Source organism: Solea solea, chromosome 3, assembly GCF_958295425.1.
Source record: "Solea solea chromosome 3, fSolSol10.1, whole genome shotgun sequence".
Lineage (NCBI taxonomy): Eukaryota > Metazoa > Chordata > Actinopteri > Pleuronectiformes > Soleidae > Solea > Solea solea.
The window spans coordinates 1,554,257-1,574,207 of record NC_081136.1 but is presented as its reverse complement, the minus strand read 5'-3'; the positions used below and the strand labels follow the sequence as shown (position 1 = coordinate 1,574,207).

General features: G+C 39.7%; 3 protein-coding genes across 3 annotated transcripts in view; 2 read left to right on the top strand and 1 right to left on the bottom strand.

Moving 5' to 3' along the window:
* Window positions 1–1,276: 1,276 nt before the first annotated feature.
* On the top strand, window positions 1,277–6,874 carry LOC131456616 (tetraspanin-8-like). Its single transcript, XM_058625099.1, has 9 exons — window positions 1,277–1,488; window positions 2,729–2,800; window positions 2,896–3,012; window positions 3,983–4,057; window positions 4,172–4,267; window positions 4,804–4,917; window positions 5,552–5,590; window positions 5,695–5,778; window positions 5,879–6,874. Exons 1-9 carry the CDS (start codon window positions 1,429–1,431, stop codon window positions 6,017–6,019), a joined length of 798 nt encoding a protein of 265 aa, XP_058481082.1. The 5' UTR covers window positions 1,277–1,428; the 3' UTR covers window positions 6,020–6,874.
* Window positions 6,875–7,714: 840 nt separating this feature from the next.
* Window positions 7,715–14,987, bottom strand: rab21 (RAB21, member RAS oncogene family). Its single transcript, XM_058625101.1, has 7 exons — window positions 14,340–14,987; window positions 10,531–10,590; window positions 10,300–10,407; window positions 9,414–9,477; window positions 9,175–9,229; window positions 8,994–9,082; window positions 7,715–8,427 (listed from the first exon to the last, which is right to left on the bottom strand). Exons 1-7 carry the CDS (start codon window positions 14,484–14,486, stop codon window positions 8,288–8,290), a joined length of 663 nt encoding a protein of 220 aa, XP_058481084.1. The 5' UTR covers window positions 14,487–14,987; the 3' UTR covers window positions 7,715–8,287.
* A 2,006-nt stretch (window positions 14,988–16,993) lies between these two features.
* Window positions 16,994–19,951, top strand: part of LOC131456610 (leucine-rich repeat-containing G-protein coupled receptor 5-like) — a 29,867-nt gene continuing 26,909 nt past the window's right edge. The window contains exon 1 of the mRNA XM_058625089.1: window positions 16,994–17,536. Coding sequence (XP_058481072.1) covers window positions 17,256–17,536 — 281 coding nt within the window. The 5' untranslated portion in view covers window positions 16,994–17,255. The remainder of the gene's footprint in view (window positions 17,537–19,951) is intronic.

Genomic DNA, 19,951 nt, shown 5'->3' with positions numbered 1-19,951 from the left:
CTGCTGCTATCACTTTACTCTGAGGGTGCCGGAGCTTGGGTGTGGGCGAGCGTGAATTGTTGGTGGCTGATAATAGAAGCTGTCTCGTGATGATTCTGACCTTTGGTTATTAAATATACCCATCACAATAAGCCAAATATTCTTAGATTGGTTCTTTGAATTTTCTTGTTTTTAAGAAAAAGAACCTGCAAAAGGGGTAGGCTAATGTTGCTTGGCTGAATTATTTAAAACTAGTAAACGTGTAAATTTAGCCACTTGTAGACCGAAATGTGCCGTAAAGCGGTGGAAAAACATGCCAAAAAACCCCAGAAAGCTGTGCTAATAACAAGCAAAAACATCCGGTCATGTATTTAAAAGTCTTAAAGTCTAACTTTACGTGGGTAAACAGAGTTTAAGAATTACATGTGTACACACATCACCTTTAGAAAACCAAATTATTGTCTTAGTCTGACTAAGGCTAGCTCGCTTTTAGTCAGACAACAACAGAGACCATAAAAGACCATAGAGAGACGACTACAGACCAAAAAGAGTGTTATTTAATCTTATAGAAAATATAAGATGAAAAATAATTATCTTTTTCTGTGTATATCAGTTCACAGCTCAATGTTATTATTACAACAGCCCATAAAGGACTAAACATGTTTTGATGCCAACTGAAGGCCACATAGTTTAGAACAAGACTCTTGGAATGGAAGGTTGTAGTGAAGGATATTCTCCTTTAAAACGTGTCACGTGTATTACAGCCATGTGTCTTAAGTCTGAGACGGTTATTGCTCATAAATGAGTGTTGAAGCTGCTTTAACACACTTTAATTAACTTTAAACAACTTGAGTTGAGTTAAATGATTATATTTTGGAGTGTTTTTGAGGGAAAATAAGTGTATTTTCCTTACATTTACTCCTGAAAAAGAACACTTCACCTAAATCGACTTTTCCTCTCTTACCGGTGTTTCCTTTCACAGCACAGGCTCGTGTCGGGACATATCCCCGCCCCGCCCCGCCCCTCTCACGCAAGACAACGGTGGAATTGTTCCAGTGTCGTTCCCGGAACAAGGTCAAAGGAGCTCGACGCACACACGGAAGTGAGTCTACCAAATTTGGGTCGCGACCATGGAGGGTGGTGGGAGGCGTGGCTTCGGCTGCTAAACATCAACAGTGGGGGGGTTTATAGGTGGGCGCGGCCTGCGAGAGTGAAAGGCCGCACCTTCCCCGAAATGACCTCCCTCCACCACCGCCTGTCTGTGTTTAATCAGTTGTTGGAACACCGCCCTCCCCGGGCTCCTCCGCCGAGTAAAACCACCCCACTTCACCTTCCCTTAGCTCACTTTCGCCGCAGCAGTCGGACCACAAACCCCCAACAAAGCCACTGAGAAAGTTTACTTGTGTTTTTTTTTTTTATTAAATTTGTTTGTTGTCGCTACCTGTAAACATGGCTCAGGTCAACACGTGCCTCAAACGCGTCTTCACCATCTTCAACATCTTCTTCGCGGTGAGTGAAATGAGCGTTTCCAGTCACAATGGCGGCTGCGGTGACTCCTCCACCAATCTAAAGTGCGTAGTTCCCGGGACACCGAGTTGGAGAAAAAAACAACAACTTACTTTTTCTTATTCACGTATTCATCGCTCATGTATGTTATTGTTGTTGTTATTTAGTGAGAAAAAAGTTATAATTTTTGTTTTTGTTTTTTTAGTTGTTGGTGTAAAAGTCCCGTGTTAAAAAAAGTGCGTCATGCGTGAAATACGTAATCGCTCATTAAAAACGCCACTGCTGTTAAAAAACAACCTCAAAATTGTGAAGATTTTTTTTTGTAAATAAAAAGTTTTGAGTGAAGATATGATTAATAAAGTATTATAAACTAAAGAAACAATCGTTAAAACGATTAACTTACAAATTAAAATGTCATTACTAGCTTTGCCATTTGAAGAACACGTTGTAAATTACTATTTGATTACTTGTGATAAATGTTAAAAAAAAACCCAGTTAAATGAATAAATAAATACATGTTAAAATAAACCTTTTAACGCTAGAATTGACAGATTATTGTTGTTTTAAGATGCAGATTAAGATTAGTTTTTTCTTTATCCTCTGCTGGTTTTACTTCTGTAGGAAAACAAAAAGAAAACCACAATTCAATAAAAAAAAAAACAAGCAGCAGGTTTTTGTTTTGTACTTTTCCACTGAAGTCGGGCGTGGAGTGGCTCAGTGGTTAAGACCGGTACCCTGTGTGTGTGTGTGTGTGTGTGTGAAAAAATGACCATGACTAGGTTTTTTTTTTTATTTCCTCTTTCTAAACTCCATTTTAGTTCTACAGGTGCACCGCACGGATTTAACTAAAAAAAGATACCAAAATGAATTTTTAGTTGAACCATTTCTGTAAAACCTTATGGTTTAAACAATCAACATTTTCATTCATTAAATTCGCAAAAACCTGAACAATTCAAATTTTCTTTCACTAAGACATAAATACCACAATAGTGATAAATCACGATGCTATATCATCATGGTACGATAATATTACGACATTTGAATCACGATGTGATAATATTACGACATTTAAATCACAATACGAGTTGTCGGGGACAAAGTCAATTAGACGTGTGAATAATTAACATTTTTACAAAAATAACTGAGAAATTGTTAAAACCTTTAGGTCACACCTTTTTTGGAGTTGTTTGGCCCGTTGTTTTTGGCATAGTTTTGATTTTAACCAATGACTAATCTGTTTCAGGTCGTGGGCGGAGTCATCATCCTGCTTACCATTCTGTCTCAGGTCCTCACCGGCCTTCATGGAGCAGAAGAGGTACGAGAAATAAACAAACAAATTTCTTTCAACTGTTTAAGTAGAAAACATTTTTAAAAAATACGTACATTTATCTCGTCTTCTTTCTCCTCCAGATGGAAGGTCGCGTCACTGGCCTCGCCATCCTCTACGGCGTGGGCATCGTGACCCTGGTGATCGCAGGCGTGGGAGCGTACGGAGCTCACAGGGAGAGCAAAGCAGCTCTGATTGTGGTGAGTGAACATGGTCATGTGACACATGAGCACAACCTTAAAATCAGGCTAAGAAAAGATGCCCTGGTATAACATTTAAATTTAAGATTTTTGTTTTTCCACATGTAAACATCGTGTCTGTTTAAGGTTAAGGATTATTATTATTTTTTTTTTTACAATTATCACAATAATATCGTAAATCGCAATTTTCTCCCGAATAGTTTTGACATAAACATTTACACATCGTCCCATAACAGCTATAACTAGCGATATATCACGATATTTAAGTCACAATACGATATCACGATATTTAATTATTGATACGATATTATCTCGTATATCTACGATATTTAAGTCACAATACAAAATTATCACAATATTTAAGTCACAATATATTATCACAATGCGATGTTATCACAATATTTAAGCCACATTACAATATTATCACAATATATTATCACGATATATTATGATACGATATTATCACGAGTATTTGCAAAAACATACATTGCAATAAACTCAACAGCTCCAGTGAGAATTTGGCGCCATCTAGTGGACTGAAAAGACAATTGATATCTTGTCAACAGAAAATGATATGCTAAAAAGAAATATCGCAATATTTCACTCGTTTACAAATCTATTTTTTTTCTTTCTATTTTTTCTATTTTTGTTTGGAGTTAAGATTTCAGGTTTTCACATGATAACGATAGAATGTGACATCACTTGTAACGGTGTCGGGGGGATGGACAATAAAACCTGAGTTTGTGTTAATATATTGTTGAAAAAGTGTAAAATGTTAGTTTTTATAGTCCGTTTCACATCGTGGAAGTGAAAGTAAACACTGACGGTAAATGTTTGAGTTGTTTCATCATAGTTTGTGTCCTAGAAACTTCTCTATGTACATTTGTATATATAAAATCACCGATTAGGACACGTTTTATTGTGAAATTTTGTGCAACATTGTGTAACTGTGGATTTTTTGTGTGTGTAGTTCCTGGTGTGTATGGTGATTGGCAGTCTGGCGATGCTGAGACTTGGAGTCCCAGCGGCCGTCGCACGACCTCAGGTTTCTATAAGCAAATAGGAGATTGTTTCAAAAATAAAATGAGCAGTTAAGTTCCAGATGTTTCCTGTTTTACCTAGTTAAAAAAAAAACACGTTTGTGTGTGTGTGCATGCAGGTGGAGCGTGTTCTGGAGGACAAGTTCCGCAGCATGGTGCCCCTGGACAAGGCCACGGAGGATGTGAAGGACATGGCGGACACTCTGCAGACTCACGTAAGACACAGACAAGGTTTTATGTACACAAATGTCCAGGAAGACAAACAATTGAACAAAGTTGTTCTCATGATCTACTTAAATGATAAAACCAAACACTGTCATGTGACCGTGGCTCTGTGCCGTCACAAGGATTGTCACCAGACTCGTTTCCATGGCCGCAATTCCCCAGAGAGCGGCTCAGGTGCGTCCCTCGCGTCTGATTGGCTCGCCGTGCCACAGGCGCGTTGCTATGAGGACATGCAAATGAGTCTGAGGAGACAATAAACCTCTCTTGTTTAACCTCTCTGTGCTTTAACAGAGAGGTTAAACCACAGCGCACAGGAGGTGTCACACACACACACACACACACTCATATACACCCGTCTGTCCTACTTTCTGCCCTTTTTATTTCCTGTTTTGAATCACAGTGAAACTTTCTCACACACACACAGTGTTTTATAAGTTAAAAGTGTTCGAACCACTGATCGTTAATCACTGGCCTAGCTGTTTGTTAATGTTGTTGTTGTTGTTGTTGTTGTTGTTGTTGTTTACAGATGCACTGCTGTGGTCTGTTCAGCTACAAAGACTGGGAAGGTGAAATCCCTGACTCGTGTGTGTGCAATCGAATGGAGCAGGAGGAGGGAGAGTGTGAGGCCATCTCCTACATTGTGAGCATCCCATAGTACAAACTAACTAACAAACAAAACAACAGTAAACAGTAAAACACATATTTTTGTCAAATTTTATCCCCTTAATTTTAACTGAACTTTCTAACAACTCTATTTTACCGCAACTTTCTTAAAGTTCTAAGTCAACGCAACTTTTTAAAAGCTCTATTTTAACGTAACTTTTTAGAAGCTCTATTGTACCGCAACTTTTTAAAAGCTCTATTTTTCCGCAACTTTTTAAAAGCTCTATTTTAACGCAACTTTTCAAAAGCTCTATTTTACCGCAACTTTTTAAAAGCTCTATTTTAACGTAACTTTTTTAAAGCTCTATTTTACCGCAACTTTTTTAAAGCTCTATTTTAACCTAACTTTTTTAAAGCTCTATTTTACCGCAACTTTTTAAAAGCTCTATTTTAACGTAACTTTTTAAAAGCTCTATTTTACCGCAACTTTTTTAAAAGCTCTATTTTAACGTAACTTTTTAAAAGCTCTATTTTACCGCAACTTTTTTAAAGCTCTATTTTAACGTAACTTTTTACCACGTCTGCCGCAGTCGTCTAACGCAGCTTTAAACGCACACATGTCACATGTTAGTTTCTAATGTTTTTTTTGTTGTTTTTTTTATCATTTGCAGAATTTGTTCCAGATGAAGAACAAGTACGTCTACTCCAAGGTTAGTAAATCTGTCACTTTCAGTCAAACTAGTGTATCTATACATCATGTATTTATTATAAAGACCTTAAACGTGACGCTGTCCTCCTCCTCCTGGTCTTTCAGCCCTGCTTCCCCATGCTGATGTACTACTTCCTGCTGATCCTCGACATCGCCATCGGCATCATCTTCTCTCTGGCCATACTGGCGGTGAGTTTCTCCTCCGCCGCACACACACACACACACACACACACACACGGCGTTGTTTAATTAAACGTAACTGGACTGTTTTCCTCCTTCTTTCCTGCAGCTGCTGGGAATGACCCTGTCATCCATCATGATCCACCAGATGCGTCACCCCAGGAGCAACACCCTGGTCATGACGGTGCCGGCCATCTTTACTACGGCTCCGCCCAAATACCAGGAGCTGCACAACCCACCGGGCTACTAGAGGAAAAAAACCCAGGAATAAAACTGCGTCTCTGCACAGGGTCGCTCTTTTCTGTTGGTTTTTCATATCTTTCCAAGGGATGACTGTCGGGAATTTTTTATTTTTTTTAGAAGGAACAGCCTTCACAAAGCGACAAAGAAATGCTGCTTAAAAACATGTTTGCAACTATTTTTGTCTTTCTTTCCTCTTTTGTTTGTGTTTTTTTTTCTGCTGTTATTCTTGTATGAAAAAATGCAGCGCCAGTATCCAGATCAGGAAAAACAAAAGAAGAATTTTGTTTTTGATGATGTTTGAATTCACTTTTCACCGTTAAGTTTTGGCGTAAGACAAAAACAGATTTTTTTTTTGATTTTTCCTCTAAAACTTTTTGCTACACACTGAAGAAAAAGGAAAGAAACGAAAAGCCATTTTACTACTATATAATATTAATAAACCACTGATTTTCGTATCGTTTAGAAAATGTTTAAAAAAAAAACCGACTGAGCCACGAGCGTCGGGAACAGAGTTTAAAGTCAAGAGAGAAACAAAAACGCAGATTTTTTAGTTTGTGTATATTTTTATACCTTTTCTCGTTGAATGTATCTTTTTTTTTTTTTTGAAGTGTTTCTGCTTGTGGGCGTGGCCTTCAAAGTTACGAAGGAGGGAAATTTAAAAAAGAAAGTATGGTTCTTAACTATTATTATTTACAAAGAGAGTCACTTTAAAAAGGTCCAATGAAAAGTTTGTGTCTAAAGTTTGGAAACAAACGGACGATTTATCTTTTTAATCATTCGTTTATTTTGTCTCTGTCCAGTTTGATTTATTTTCCCTCTGAACTCACGACTTCATAACAAATAAAATCAGACAAGAAACCCATAGTGTGTGTGTGTGTGTGTGTGTGTGTGGTCAATGTACATTTAAATTAAATGTTAGCATTTCATTACATTTGTGGGTTAAATAATGATTAAAAAGAGCTAATTGAACACTAAAAACCCCTGAATATAAATACAGCTCTATTGTAACAACTTTCTACAACAGTTTCATAACAAATAAAATCAGACAAACTCATGGTGTGTGTGTGTGTATGTGGTTAATGTGCATTTAAATTAAAGGAATGTATTTAATCACATTTGTGGGCTAAATAATGATTTAAAAAAAAAAAAACCTGAATATAGCTCAAAACAAAAATGAGTGTGAAAACTAATACACTACCGCCCTCTGCTGGCCAGGCCAGGAAACGGCAGCACTGAGCCACAAAGACGCGGTGACCTACCAATGATTTATCATCCATTTGGGCAAAGCAATATTACAATAACTAATATAACATGATAATAACTGTAACACCTGCAAAGTATAATTTTATGGCAAGTTAAAATAACTACGTGTAGCATTATTTGAAAACAAAGGCTATAAAGGCAATTCTCTCACACACACACACACACACCTGTCCCTGCTGGGTCTCGTCTCTGTCCTCCGCTGTCCCAAAACCATGGAAACGCTTTACTTTGTCCTCAAAGTGGAGTCTTTTTGCGAGAATCACGTCCATCAGTCCGTCAGTCTTCTGCCGCTTTATCCTCCAGACACAGACCATAATAATCCATGGGTGGATAATGTGCAGTTTATTTACAAATCTGACATCAGCTTCAACAGCAGCCATGTTTGTTTGTTTGTTTGTTTATTGAAGGAGGAAAAAAAAAGAAGTTCTACTGTCAGAGATTAGTTTTGTAAATGACAAACTTTATTAGCAAACACGGGCAGCTCCGCTCTGCGTGTGCTGACAAACCCAACAGCTTCAATAGCAGTTTAACTCTGTGTCCAGCAGGTGGAGCCGTTTCACCACAAACCGATGCTTATATTTCCAGGTAAATAATAGAATATGAAAACTGACAGAGTTAATGTATTTGCGTGTGTGAGAAAAATAAAAGCCTCTTTGAGAATTTGAACTTTATTTTAGTTTATGTTTAATGTTTGGTGAACATGAGCCGCTGCTTTTCAATACTGTCGACTTTTTACATAGATTTTTTCCATAAAGAGATTTTTGTAGGAAATAAAGTGCTAAAAAAAATGTGATTCAAGGAGATTTTTTTTTTTCTTTTTCTTAAACTAAAAGCACATACTGTGGATTTCAGTTACTTTTATTTTGAAAGAGCGAACTGAATTATGTCATTTTAGATATGATTTTCCCATGCTCCTTAGCAGCAGCAGAGGCAAGGATGGATGACCAGGAGGTTATTTTAGGATCGGACAACAGAGGGTGTGTGTGTGTGTTTGTTAAAGTGTGTGTGTGTGTTAGCCAGAGGAGCAGCATCCTCCGGCAGGCGTGGCCTGTGGTTCGTCATCGACAATCTGTACACCCCGCCTACTTGAAGCTGATTGGCTGGCTCCGTTTCCCTTCAACCTCTCCTCGGCCTGAGCGTTTTCCATCATCCCTAAGACACACACACACACACACACAAGACAAAACAAGGGTTTGTTGCTTTATCTCACTGTTAGACAGACTTTTCCAGCAAGAAACTGAATTTCATAAACCACTCACTCTCCCACACCAAACCCCATAGAGAAAATCAGTGATTTTAACATCACAGCACACAGGAGTTGTTGATCCACTGCTGCCTCCATCACTAAGTTCAAATATCTTATTTTGTCACTTCAGCTTTTAAAAACCTTTGTTCTGATTTATATCAGTGACACAAAGTGACCACACGAGGCAGCAGTAGACCAGCGGCTCCTGTGTTCCCGCACAAAATCGCTGATTTTCTCTATGGGGTTTGGTGTGGGAGAGCGAGCGGTTAATAAAGCTGCTCCAATCAGTCAAATTTAATGTCAAAATAAAGCAGCAGACTTATTCTTACATACGACCACAACCTCAACTAACCCTTTGATTGTCAACTGTGTTAGTAATGGATGAATTAGCTGTGGTTTTAGCAGGTTGATTGTAAATATGGTGTGGTTCATTTGCTTCTCTACAACAGTTTGTGGATTATAAGGATCTTACTTTTACACAGGTCCAGGAACAGCTCCTCAATGCCTTTATTTAGCTTGGCTGACGTGTGGTAGTGTCTGGCTCCCACCGACTCAGCGTAACTGCCCAGAAAAAAACACAACAACAACAAAACACAAATATGAAGACAAACGGCGGTAAACGTCGCGTCAGCGGTGACAGTGCCAGTGTTTACCTCTCAGCCTCCTCCACAGAAACATGTCTGTCTTTGTCCAAATCAATCTTATTACCTGTGGGGGAAAAGACACATGGACTTATTTGTATGTATAAAAAAAGAAGAGGAAAAAGTTTGATTAAACAAAAAATTATCAGGATTATGAAACTGTGGCAGCGTCCAAACACATGACGAGCGTAACGAAGTTAAAAAAAACAGTCACAAATGTTCAAACACAAGTGTTTTTGGTGAAAACTCACCTACTATACATAAACAAATCTCATTCCCCAACATTTTCCTCAACTCTTTCACCCAGTTCTTCACCTGCAGGGACACAAACAAACACTTTACTTCAAATAAACCATTAGATCCAATATATACATACACATATATATATATATATCCAGTATATACACACATATACATACATACATATATATATATATAAATGTATATACACATATATATATATATATATATATACATATATACAGTATATACACACACATATATATATATATATATATATATATATACATATACACACATATATATATATATATATATATACATATATATATTAATATATATATTAATTAATATATATATTTTAAATATATTTAAAAGAAACCTACAAATATAATTGCATGTTGTTGTTAAAATCCTCTGAAATTTTTTTTAAAGAAATGGTTGGGAATGATGACTTTGCATTCATAAACATAAGTAATCCTAAATAATATCAAATAAGATTTGTGTAATAATATTTATTTTACTATATTTTGTTTGGATTCTTTTTCCAAAACTTTTTAGCATACATATAGAATGTTTTTTTTAAACAAAAACATGAAGAAGAAAAATATAAAAATAAGAAGAAAAATAATTATTTCTGACAAAATAACAAACATATATGAGAATATTTCATGGATACAAAGTTTTCAAAGCCATACGGACGAGAAATAATCTCAAAAAAGTCAAATATTTTTGGAAAAGCTCTGAATAGAATAAGATCACGACCAAATAAACATTGAAACATGAAAAAATATTTGTTTTTCCTTCATTTTAAATCAGTTAAACCTCATAATTGGATGTTTTTTTTGTTTCATGACGTCACATGACGTAAAAGCAAATAAACAAAGCGGCACTTACCTTCTGAAAGGAGTCTTCGTCTGTGATGTCGTACACCAGCACGGCTCCGTTGGAGTCTCTGTAGTAGATGGGACCTAACGCGTGGAAGCGCTCCTGACCGGCTGTGTCCTGCTCACAAACAAACAAATAAACAAACAAACAAACAAACAAACAAACAAACAGGGTCAGGAAACAACCGTCACATCATCAACAAACGCAACAACAACAACGTTCTCTCTCTCTCTCTCTCACCCATATGGCGAGGTTCACCCTCTTCCCTGTGATGTTGAGCTTCTTTGTGAGGAAGGACGCCTGCGGAGGAAGAGGAGGAAAAAACGCTGTTAAAAACAAAATGATTCAGTCTTTGTGAGGAGGTCGCGTTTCCATCGGCGTGGTCGGAATATTTCCGGGACGGTCGGCGATCGTCCAAGAACATCTCCAATTTAATTTGAAAGAATTATGGGGTTTGGAAAAATTCAAGGAATCTTCAAAAATTGGAAACTTTCCACGGTAAATCAAAGAGAACAAACTGGGAAATGTCAAATGTGACGAGCAGCAATCAATTCACTGGTTTGAGTTGAGGTTTTCTGCCATTTTCAGCTTCTTAAATGTGCTTTTTCTTTGCTCCCAATCACAAATAAATCATTAAAACTGAACCATGATGTCTGTTTCTGACACTTTATGGACTAAACAAGTTCTTATTTAATAGAGAAAATCAACGACTGTGCAAATAACCGGCAGTTGCAACCCTAAATATTTATTTAAGTTTATTAACTGGAGCTCAAACGTCACACAGAGACGTTTTCTTTGGTTTATGGGAATAAAACACAAACAGGGCGCAGAAGTCGTCTCTGTGTGGTGGACGTGAGATTCCTCTGAAGACGCAGTCACATGAATGCTTTTATAATAGTTATGTGACCTTTGACGTGGACACTATTACTCACTAGAGTCTGGAGAAATCTGAGGATTAATGAGCTGCTGGACTTTAAATCTGCCAGCGAGAAACACTGACGTAATAAAACAAAGACAATAAAGTCATTATCTGACAATAACACTTATTGATTAGGCTCCAGATGAACAGTTGTGTTATGGAGTAAAGAAAATGTTGTCAAATCAGTGTTTGTCAAACGTGGAAAGAGCTGAAAAATCAAAGAAACGCTCAAATATTCACAGTAAGAACAGTTTCCAGCCTCAGGAATGCAGAGAATTCTGTGAGGCGCTGATGAAACTGCAGAAAAATGTGTGACGTGACGTAAAAACCAGTCTCATGACAGAACAGTGACTCGCGCTCAGATCACGCCGCCAAAGACAGAGGCGGGGACTTTAACGGCGAACATAAGCTGATTAAAATATGACGACTGTGTAGGAAAAACGGTTTTAGATGAACGGCCACATGTGAGTGGGTGTAAATGTGAGTGTGTGTGTGTGTGTGTGTGGGAGCCAGAGGGAGTGTTCGCCACCATGTGACCCTGACACGACAGCGTGGACAGACACGCCCTCGTTCTCACTGCACCAGGAAATATCGCTTCTTTTTAAGGGCTAATGATTATACGTGATCAGTGTTTGTCAAACCCTGAAATGACGAGGTTCTCAAATGACTTCAGAATTCATTTGAAGGATTTAAGGATTTGTTCTACGCAGCAAAGAATCCAGGAGATTGAAGACATCGTCGTAACGTGTCTGTGATGACGCGTCCTGTGTTTTAAAGGCTGTTGCATTGAATAAACCTGTGAAATACACAAAATATTATAGAAAAAAATACATGGAAACGACAAAATTACATATTAAAGAGTCACTTTTTTTCATTTTAAGGCTAATGTGTTATCGCCGAATTTGACCACATTGATAGTCAAATTCACTGTTTCCAACACACGTGACTGTGCTTCATTTAACATTAAAAAAGCCAATACAAATGAAGCAGGTATTATCCGACATTAAGGGTGATAATAAGTGTGTTTTAAGAGCATCTAATACAGACCATAAACAGTAGATGTTTGATTTTATTTGAGTATTTGAGAAGCACAGAAACATCTCAAAAGAAAACTTGATTCCACAGAAACAACCTGTGTGCAGCTTTATATCTAGATATAATATCCAGCTTTACAGAAATATTCATTTGAGATGAATCAAATCTGCTGCCTGTATGTTCACATGCACAGCAGGTCAGCAGGTTACCGCGGCGAAGCTAAACACATCCTCTGGTTACACGCCTGCTTTCTCCGCTCACGAGTGTTCACCACGACGCCGGCGGGGAAAAACAGCTCTGACGCAGTCAGTGTGTGGGGAAACTTCAGCTCTGTGGAAGTGTTTGTCAGCTCTGATTTCAGGCTCAAGTTTTGGGCCGAGGCTTCAACGGCAACAAGCAGCGAGTAACGCAACAGCCGTGATGCAACACGGCCGACACAGAGCCCGAGGGGTCCGACTGCGACAGCACGGCTTACGCAACCGCGGCCCTGACACAAGCTCTCTCTCTGAGAGTGCTGTAAGTCATTATTGATCCACCACTGCGAGGCTGCTGCGAGGGAAACGCTGCATCATTCTTCCTGCTTTCTTTCTCCTCTTTGACGCTTTTGTAACCTGATAAACCACAGAGAGGTGCTGGACTGGGATATGCAAACACACACACATATTTTATCAGCTCTAACTAAGGCTGTGACCACAGTGACACAATGATGAATGTGAAAAGTCCGTTTGTTTACATTGTGGGAAAGTTTTCCGTCCACACTGAGCACAGAAACGGGTCAAAATGAGTAATAATCACAGTAATAAAGTGTTTTTCATCAATTTAGTTAATCGCTTGATCCATAATGTGTAAGAAAATAGTGAAAAATGCCCATTGAATAAAGGTAACTAACGTCTAATGTCATATAATATCTATTTTTTTGGACAAAAACAAAATTGGATATTAGCTGTTGTACTATGCAGCTACATGTACGACATAATCCTGATATAAACGACTAAATAAGCAGTTGGGGGGTTCAAAAAATCGACGTCCTTCCTCGTGCAATATGATAATCAATACACCAGGGCAAATATCGATATCTTAATTCACAAATTAAGTCAGTTTCACTACTTCATGTGTCCTTGAATGAATGAAGGAAAAGTTACCTGTGGCTGAAGAAGAGGTTGTTTACAGTGGGATAACGTCGGCGAACGCTATGTTAGACGATGCTCCATCCACGTTCAATACGTAGACTTTATGACCTTTGACCTTTCTCTGTGTTGTGACTAGACCGAATAAATCCTGCACTTTTAACTTTTCACATCTGTATCTCTATACGATTGATGATCACAGAATCGTGGTATTGTGATATTATCATGGACCATGTATCGTGAGTTTTAGCCTGTGATTCCCGCCACTATTTACTGGAGCTGCTGTGCAAGTATATATCGCAATAAATGACTTTTGCCAAATACCCAGTGCTTTGCAATGTAACAAAGTTTTGAAACAATATTGTGACACGGAAAGGTGAAATAAAGACATCGCGAGTGCTGTAATGTAAAATAATGTACTTTATGACGATCTGTTATGCTAGTTTAATTAGCCACTGTGTGAGGAACTTCTTATCAACGGTAGCGATATGACTGTATTGAGATATTATTGATATCTCGACCACATATCGCGTAATGTATCGTCGGTTACTGTAACATCCCGCCCTTAACTCTGATTTTATGTGTTTTAATTTAATGTCAGGTGTTTACTTTCTCCGTGTCACGTGTATTTCCGCAGTATGACATTAGTACTTTGAGGTCAGAGTACTTCCTCCTCTGCAGGTACACAGCAGGTCTTCACCAATGAATGGACGCTTGATTTTCACCTTAGTCAACCCCGGAGCTCCCGGAAATACGGGCGGCTCCTGTTTCAAGCCGCAGCCCCTCTCTCGCGGTGCGGCTCGGGTGACACAACACGCGTCCACACACACACAAGTGACAGCGACGCAAACACTTCCCAGTCAAATAAATAAATAAATAAATAAAACACACCTTTAATTCTCCTGTCACGACTTAGCACGGGTTAGAGGAGGCTATAACCCGCCCGGGTCAATCTCGTGCCATCTTACCTGTAGAGTTGTGATGTGTTTGTCGTTGAATTTGTTCTCGCAGTATCGCAGCACCAGCGACGTCTTGCCCACACAGCCTTCCCCGAGCAGCACCACCTTGAACGAGTAGGTCCTGCCGCTGTTGCCGCCCGCCCCTCCGGCCGCCATGGCTGGAACTTTTTTTGATTTAAGATTTTTTCTCCCGATCGCCGTTGGTCAAAAAAAACAAGCGGTGTCAACTAGCTCGCGCTGCTATTGCTAACACCTCCACTGTTGGTCGTCCTGCGTAGCTCACATTAGCTTCCGAATTTATTTTTTAAACAAAAACAACTAAAAACGCGTCGACAGCGTTAGAGATACCGCCGTTAATCAAAATCCAGCAACACGCGAGAGAGAAACGAGTCTAAACTGTGACACAAATGCACATTCGAGCTGATGCGACGCCTGCTTTTCACCCAACTAATGGCGTCTCTCTGAGCTAGCTGTTAGCCGGCTAGCCCCCTACGCCGAAGATCGTCTACGCTTCGTAAGATGGATCACTCGGTTGTTTCCAAGAACGCGCATCACATTCCCTGTTGCCCCTTGTGTTATTTTAGTAAACTACGTATACTACGCCATGGCTTAAAGTGTGAATCACTGTTTCTTTTCGTCCTCAGAAAGCCAGGCGTTGGTCGTCAGAAGTGGCAGCAGAGTGAGACGTCATTGCTGCTTTGCGCTCTCTGTTGCATCACATGACAGTTGAGCGCCGGGGAAGGGGGGCAGAGTCAAAATAACAAACATCACTCATTATTTATTATTAGTATTATTAGTATTATTTTATTCATAAATCATGTTAAACCGTTGCTATAAATTAAATGAAATAATCATGAAAAACAGTGACAACAAATGAAAGACAACATTTTTTCCAGAAGTTCAGTTTATGATTAAATGAAACAGAAAGTTCACCTCTTCCTGTGTCCTGGTGCAGTGCCGCTGTTCAGCCACGAGAGGTCACAGTCAAACCAGAAGTAAACAGCTGTGAAAAGAGCAGCGCTCCTATAATGAACCATAACAGTTATGTTTGGTGACAAATCCTTTATTCAAACTTGACTGACATTGTTTAAGAATAACATATTGAGAATAATATATTTTTTTCTTTTACATTAAGATTATCCAATGGTTACAGATGTAAAAAAAAAAAGAAGCAAAAACTACAGCTTAAATCTATGATATCTTAAGAACATGTTCACGTCTTTATCTCACTGTTAAAAAGATTTTCCCAAAAGGAAAGTGAAGTTTGTAAACCACTCACTCTCCCACACCAAACCTCATAGAGAAAATCAGTGATTTTAGCTCGTGCATACACAGGAGCTGCTGGTCCACTGCTGCCTCGTGTGGTCACTTTGTATTACTGAGGTGGATCTGAACGAAGAATTTCGAATGCCGAAATCACAAGATAATACGTGTGAACTTAGTGATGGAGGCAGCAGTGGATCAACAACTCCTGTGTGCTGTGATGTCAAAATGTCTGATTTTCTCCATGGGGTTTGGTGTGGGAGAGTGAGTGGCTTTACAAACTTCAGTTTCCTGTTGGGAAAAGTCTGTCTAACAGTGAGATCAAAACGTGAAACATAATTCTTAAAGATATCACAGACTTAAGCAGACGCATATGTTATATAGTGAAAGCACAGGGGGCGCTCACAGCACCACAACACTCCTAAACATTCTGCAACCGTGCTCGATTCCAATAACGTTGAACTATTCCACTGAAATACAAGGAGGCCAACGGCCATATAGTGTGTGTGTGTGTGTGTGTGTGTGTGTGTGTGTGCAAGAAAAAGAGATAATAATCTTCATATCTGTACCTGCCCCCCCCCCCCCCACACACACACACACACTATAGTAGAAAGACTTCTATATAAACCTATATAACACAAGACAGATATGTAGAAAGAGTGTGTAAACATTAACCTCTCTGTATGTATGTGTGTTTAATTCAGACAAGGAGAAAAAGGTTGAATAATTAAACACAGCAGTGAGTGAACAAAGACACAGACAGAAGCAAAAAAAAAAATTCTATATAGGCGATGTTACACACTCTAAATTAAACTGCCCTGTAACATCTGTGAGGTTTTACAACAGAAAGTTGGATTTATTACATCAAAAGCACACGTTTTATTGTCATTTGAGGTTTATTTCTGCTGTAATATGAGCAGCAGTAGGAGAGCAGTCTAATATGAAGTACCACATGGGGACACAAAGTGTCTTTGCTCAAGGAGACAAATAGACAAATTGACAAGCAGAGCCAAGAATTGAACCCACACCTTCCAGTTGAAAGACACCTTGCCATAGCTCAAGCCTAACTACTCACTTTTATATCAGACTTATTACTTTTTGATACTTAAGTACAGTAAATGTCATAAACTTTAAGACTTTTAAGTGATAATATTATTAAAAAAATGTGACTTTGACTTCTACCAAAGTCATTTTATGGTCACATACTTTCCCTCAAGTATTTATACACAGACTGTGTACAATGTGGTTTACAGTGAAACAAATGAAGCAGAACTGCCCAAAACTAAAAATACACCATATAATAAAAAACAACAAGTTTTAAGAAAAATAAAAGACAGTAAATATATGAAAAACAAACAATTTGTGCATGAATGTTAATCAATAACAATCAATAACAAAGTCGAGCTTGAACACAGTTCTGGAACAGCATGTTCACACCTATTAATGATCAAGTGCAATTCATCCATTCATGTGTGAGCACACACACACACACACACCACGCTGCAGTCCTGGACTCAGACCAGACTTCACCTCAGACTCTGCACCACTTTCTGATCCACATCAGCATGATGTTGGTATAAAACCAGGGTTATTTTGTTGATCCGGATCCATCGCTGTCACACTTCTCTCACACTTCACTCTCCGGACAAACCTGCGCTGGTCATGCCGGGGTGTGTGGCTCTGCTGGCCGTGCTCGCTGTCCTCTCAGCCGGGCTCAGGAGCCCCGTGGCCGGCGTGGCGGCGGAGATGCTCCAGGGCTCCGGCTTGAGCGGCGGCGCCGTGGCCGCGGCGCGGAGCTCCGAGGACGGGGACAGCGCAGCGGGACGAGCCGGCTGCCCTTCCCGCTGTCGGTGCGAGGTGGACGGGCTGCTGCACCGGGTGGACTGCGCGGACCTGGGTCTCCGGGAGATACCGAGCAACCTGAGCGTGTTCACGTCTTACCTGTGAGTCTCCACACACACACACACACACACACACGCACATGTGTTACTTTTATATCGTGTTATTTTTGCAACTTGTTGCACTTGAGTGAACTTCAGGTTTTGCGCGTGCACGGCGGTGAGAAACGCAGCACCTGTGCCGCGTGTTTATAAGTCTCAGCAGCGACGTGCACGCGCTCGGCACGTTCCCTCCACTTCTTATTCATATTATGTGAGGAGCAGTTGTTGGACAACTGACTCAGGAAGTGTCATAAGTTACTGATTGACAGTTTTCTCCTGTAAAGGTGTAAAAGTGTACAACTGTTGTGTTGTTGTTGTTGGAGCGTTTAGATGTAAACAAATGTCACAGGAGTTCATACAATCCTGATTAAACATGCATTAGAAACCTGCAGAAGACGCCTTGAAAGTGTTCAATGTGAGGTGATTGTGTGGTCGTTGTTACAAAGACAATGGACTTCTTCTTCTTCTTCTTCTTCTTCTTCCTCTTCCTCTTCCTCTTCCTCTTCCTCTTCCTCTTCCTCTTCCTCTTCCTCCTCCTCTTCTTCTTCTTCTTCTTCTTCTTCTTCTTCTTCTTCTTCTCATAAGTTCTGACAGGTTGTACACTTAGAGGTGCAATGCTGCGCTCCACAAAGTTCGAAGTTCCCACTCACACTTTGAAGCTCAAACTTCCTTAAACTTGAAGTTCCTTCAGCACAGTCCCAAAGTTCCTGTTCCTCACTGCAGTTCAGAGTTCCATCAAAATTCCTCTATGTTGACGACCTTCTTACTGAAAGTTCCTTCGACCCAGTTCATCAAAATAGTTCAGAGTTCCTAAAAAGTTCCTTAAATTCAGTTAAAAGACCCTTAACATAGTTTAAGTTCCTTTAACGCTGTTCAATGTTCTTCAACACAGTTCAAAGTTCCTCAACAGAATACTTTAGAGTCCCAGTAGTTTCTCAAAGCTCAGACATGTAGACAGGCTAAAGAACATAGAGAACATTCAGATGGTTCCTCTGGTTCTTCTGGAGGCTTTTCTGTGGAGGTTCAGGTGAGGGACTTCCAGATGCTTGCGCTGGTTCTGGACATTGTTGAGGAACCCTTGAGAAGGTTCTCCACGGGGGGCGTTCAGTAAATCTGTAGTTATTGTTGAGGAGTTTCTCTTGACTCAGTAAACTCCAGGTCCTGTTTGTTGGCTCACAACTCTTCATGGAAGACCTCCAGATACCAGAGGAACGTCAAGTGGTTTTTGAGGGTGTTTTGTTGAGGAGGTTAAAGGTCACAGTGGCTTTAAAAGAGTGTGGTTGTTCCTCTGGGCTACTTTTTTTTTCTTGAGGTGTTTGTGTACAAAAAAAGTACTTTTATAAAGATATTTAAACATGTATCTGTTCATGAAATGTTTGTGTAATTAAAGGCCATTCAAGTGTTTTATAAAGTGAGTGGAAAAAAGGCCTCAAACTGTGCGCTATTCACGCCGAGCCACATGTAGAAACTTTGTTATGGTCCTCGGACAATTGAGTGTTTTTCTTCTCGAGCAGGTGACTGAACTCCCCGTTAACACGAGACAATGAAATTAATTGAGATCCTTTTCACCTCACAGCAGGTGACCAGCCGCAGAGCAAAACCATGACATCACCGTACACTCTGTGTGTGTGTGTGTGTGTGTGTGAGCTGCGGTCGAACAACAGCACAATGTTCAGGATTTAAGTTTCACTCTCATTAAAGGAAACCTTCTTCCATTCAGTGTGTGTGTGTGTGTGTGTGTGTGTTTCTCAATGAAAGCACTTTCCTTACAGTTTGTCTAAGACAGTCAGATGGACACACATGCACGCGCGCGCACACACATGCACACACACAGTCAATCAATGGTGCTTTGTGTCTTTATTAAAGCTCCAATCAGTGATTTGAATCCTACAAAAACATCAAGGAGTTTCTGTGTGTTTGTGTGGTTTTGTGTGTGTGTGTGTGTTTTGGAGAGTTGTTGGTCACTCGCTGTTTGTCTTCAGTGGACCAAAGCTGGTCAAGTTGTGTGTGAAGTCATAGTTTAGTTGTTTTTAAGTTTGCATGTATGAAGTATTGACCTGTAGTGAGTCTGTACTGTGCTGTGAGCGCCCCCTGTGCTGAGAACCTGCCTGACATGCAGGGGCCCAAGCTCCTTTCTCGTTTTCGATCTCATTTCAGTGTCTTTCATGGCTTTATCTCACTGTCAGACAGACTTTTCCCAACAGGAAACTGACGTTTGTAAAGCCACTCACTCACACTCCCACACCAAACCCCATAGAGAAAAGCAGTGATTTTAACATCACAGCACACAGGAGTTTTCCATCCACTGCTGCCTCCATCACTAAGTTCACACGTATTATTTTGTAAATTCGGCATTGAAAATACTTCATCCAGATTTACCTCAGTGACACAAAGTGACCACACGAGGCAGCAGTACAC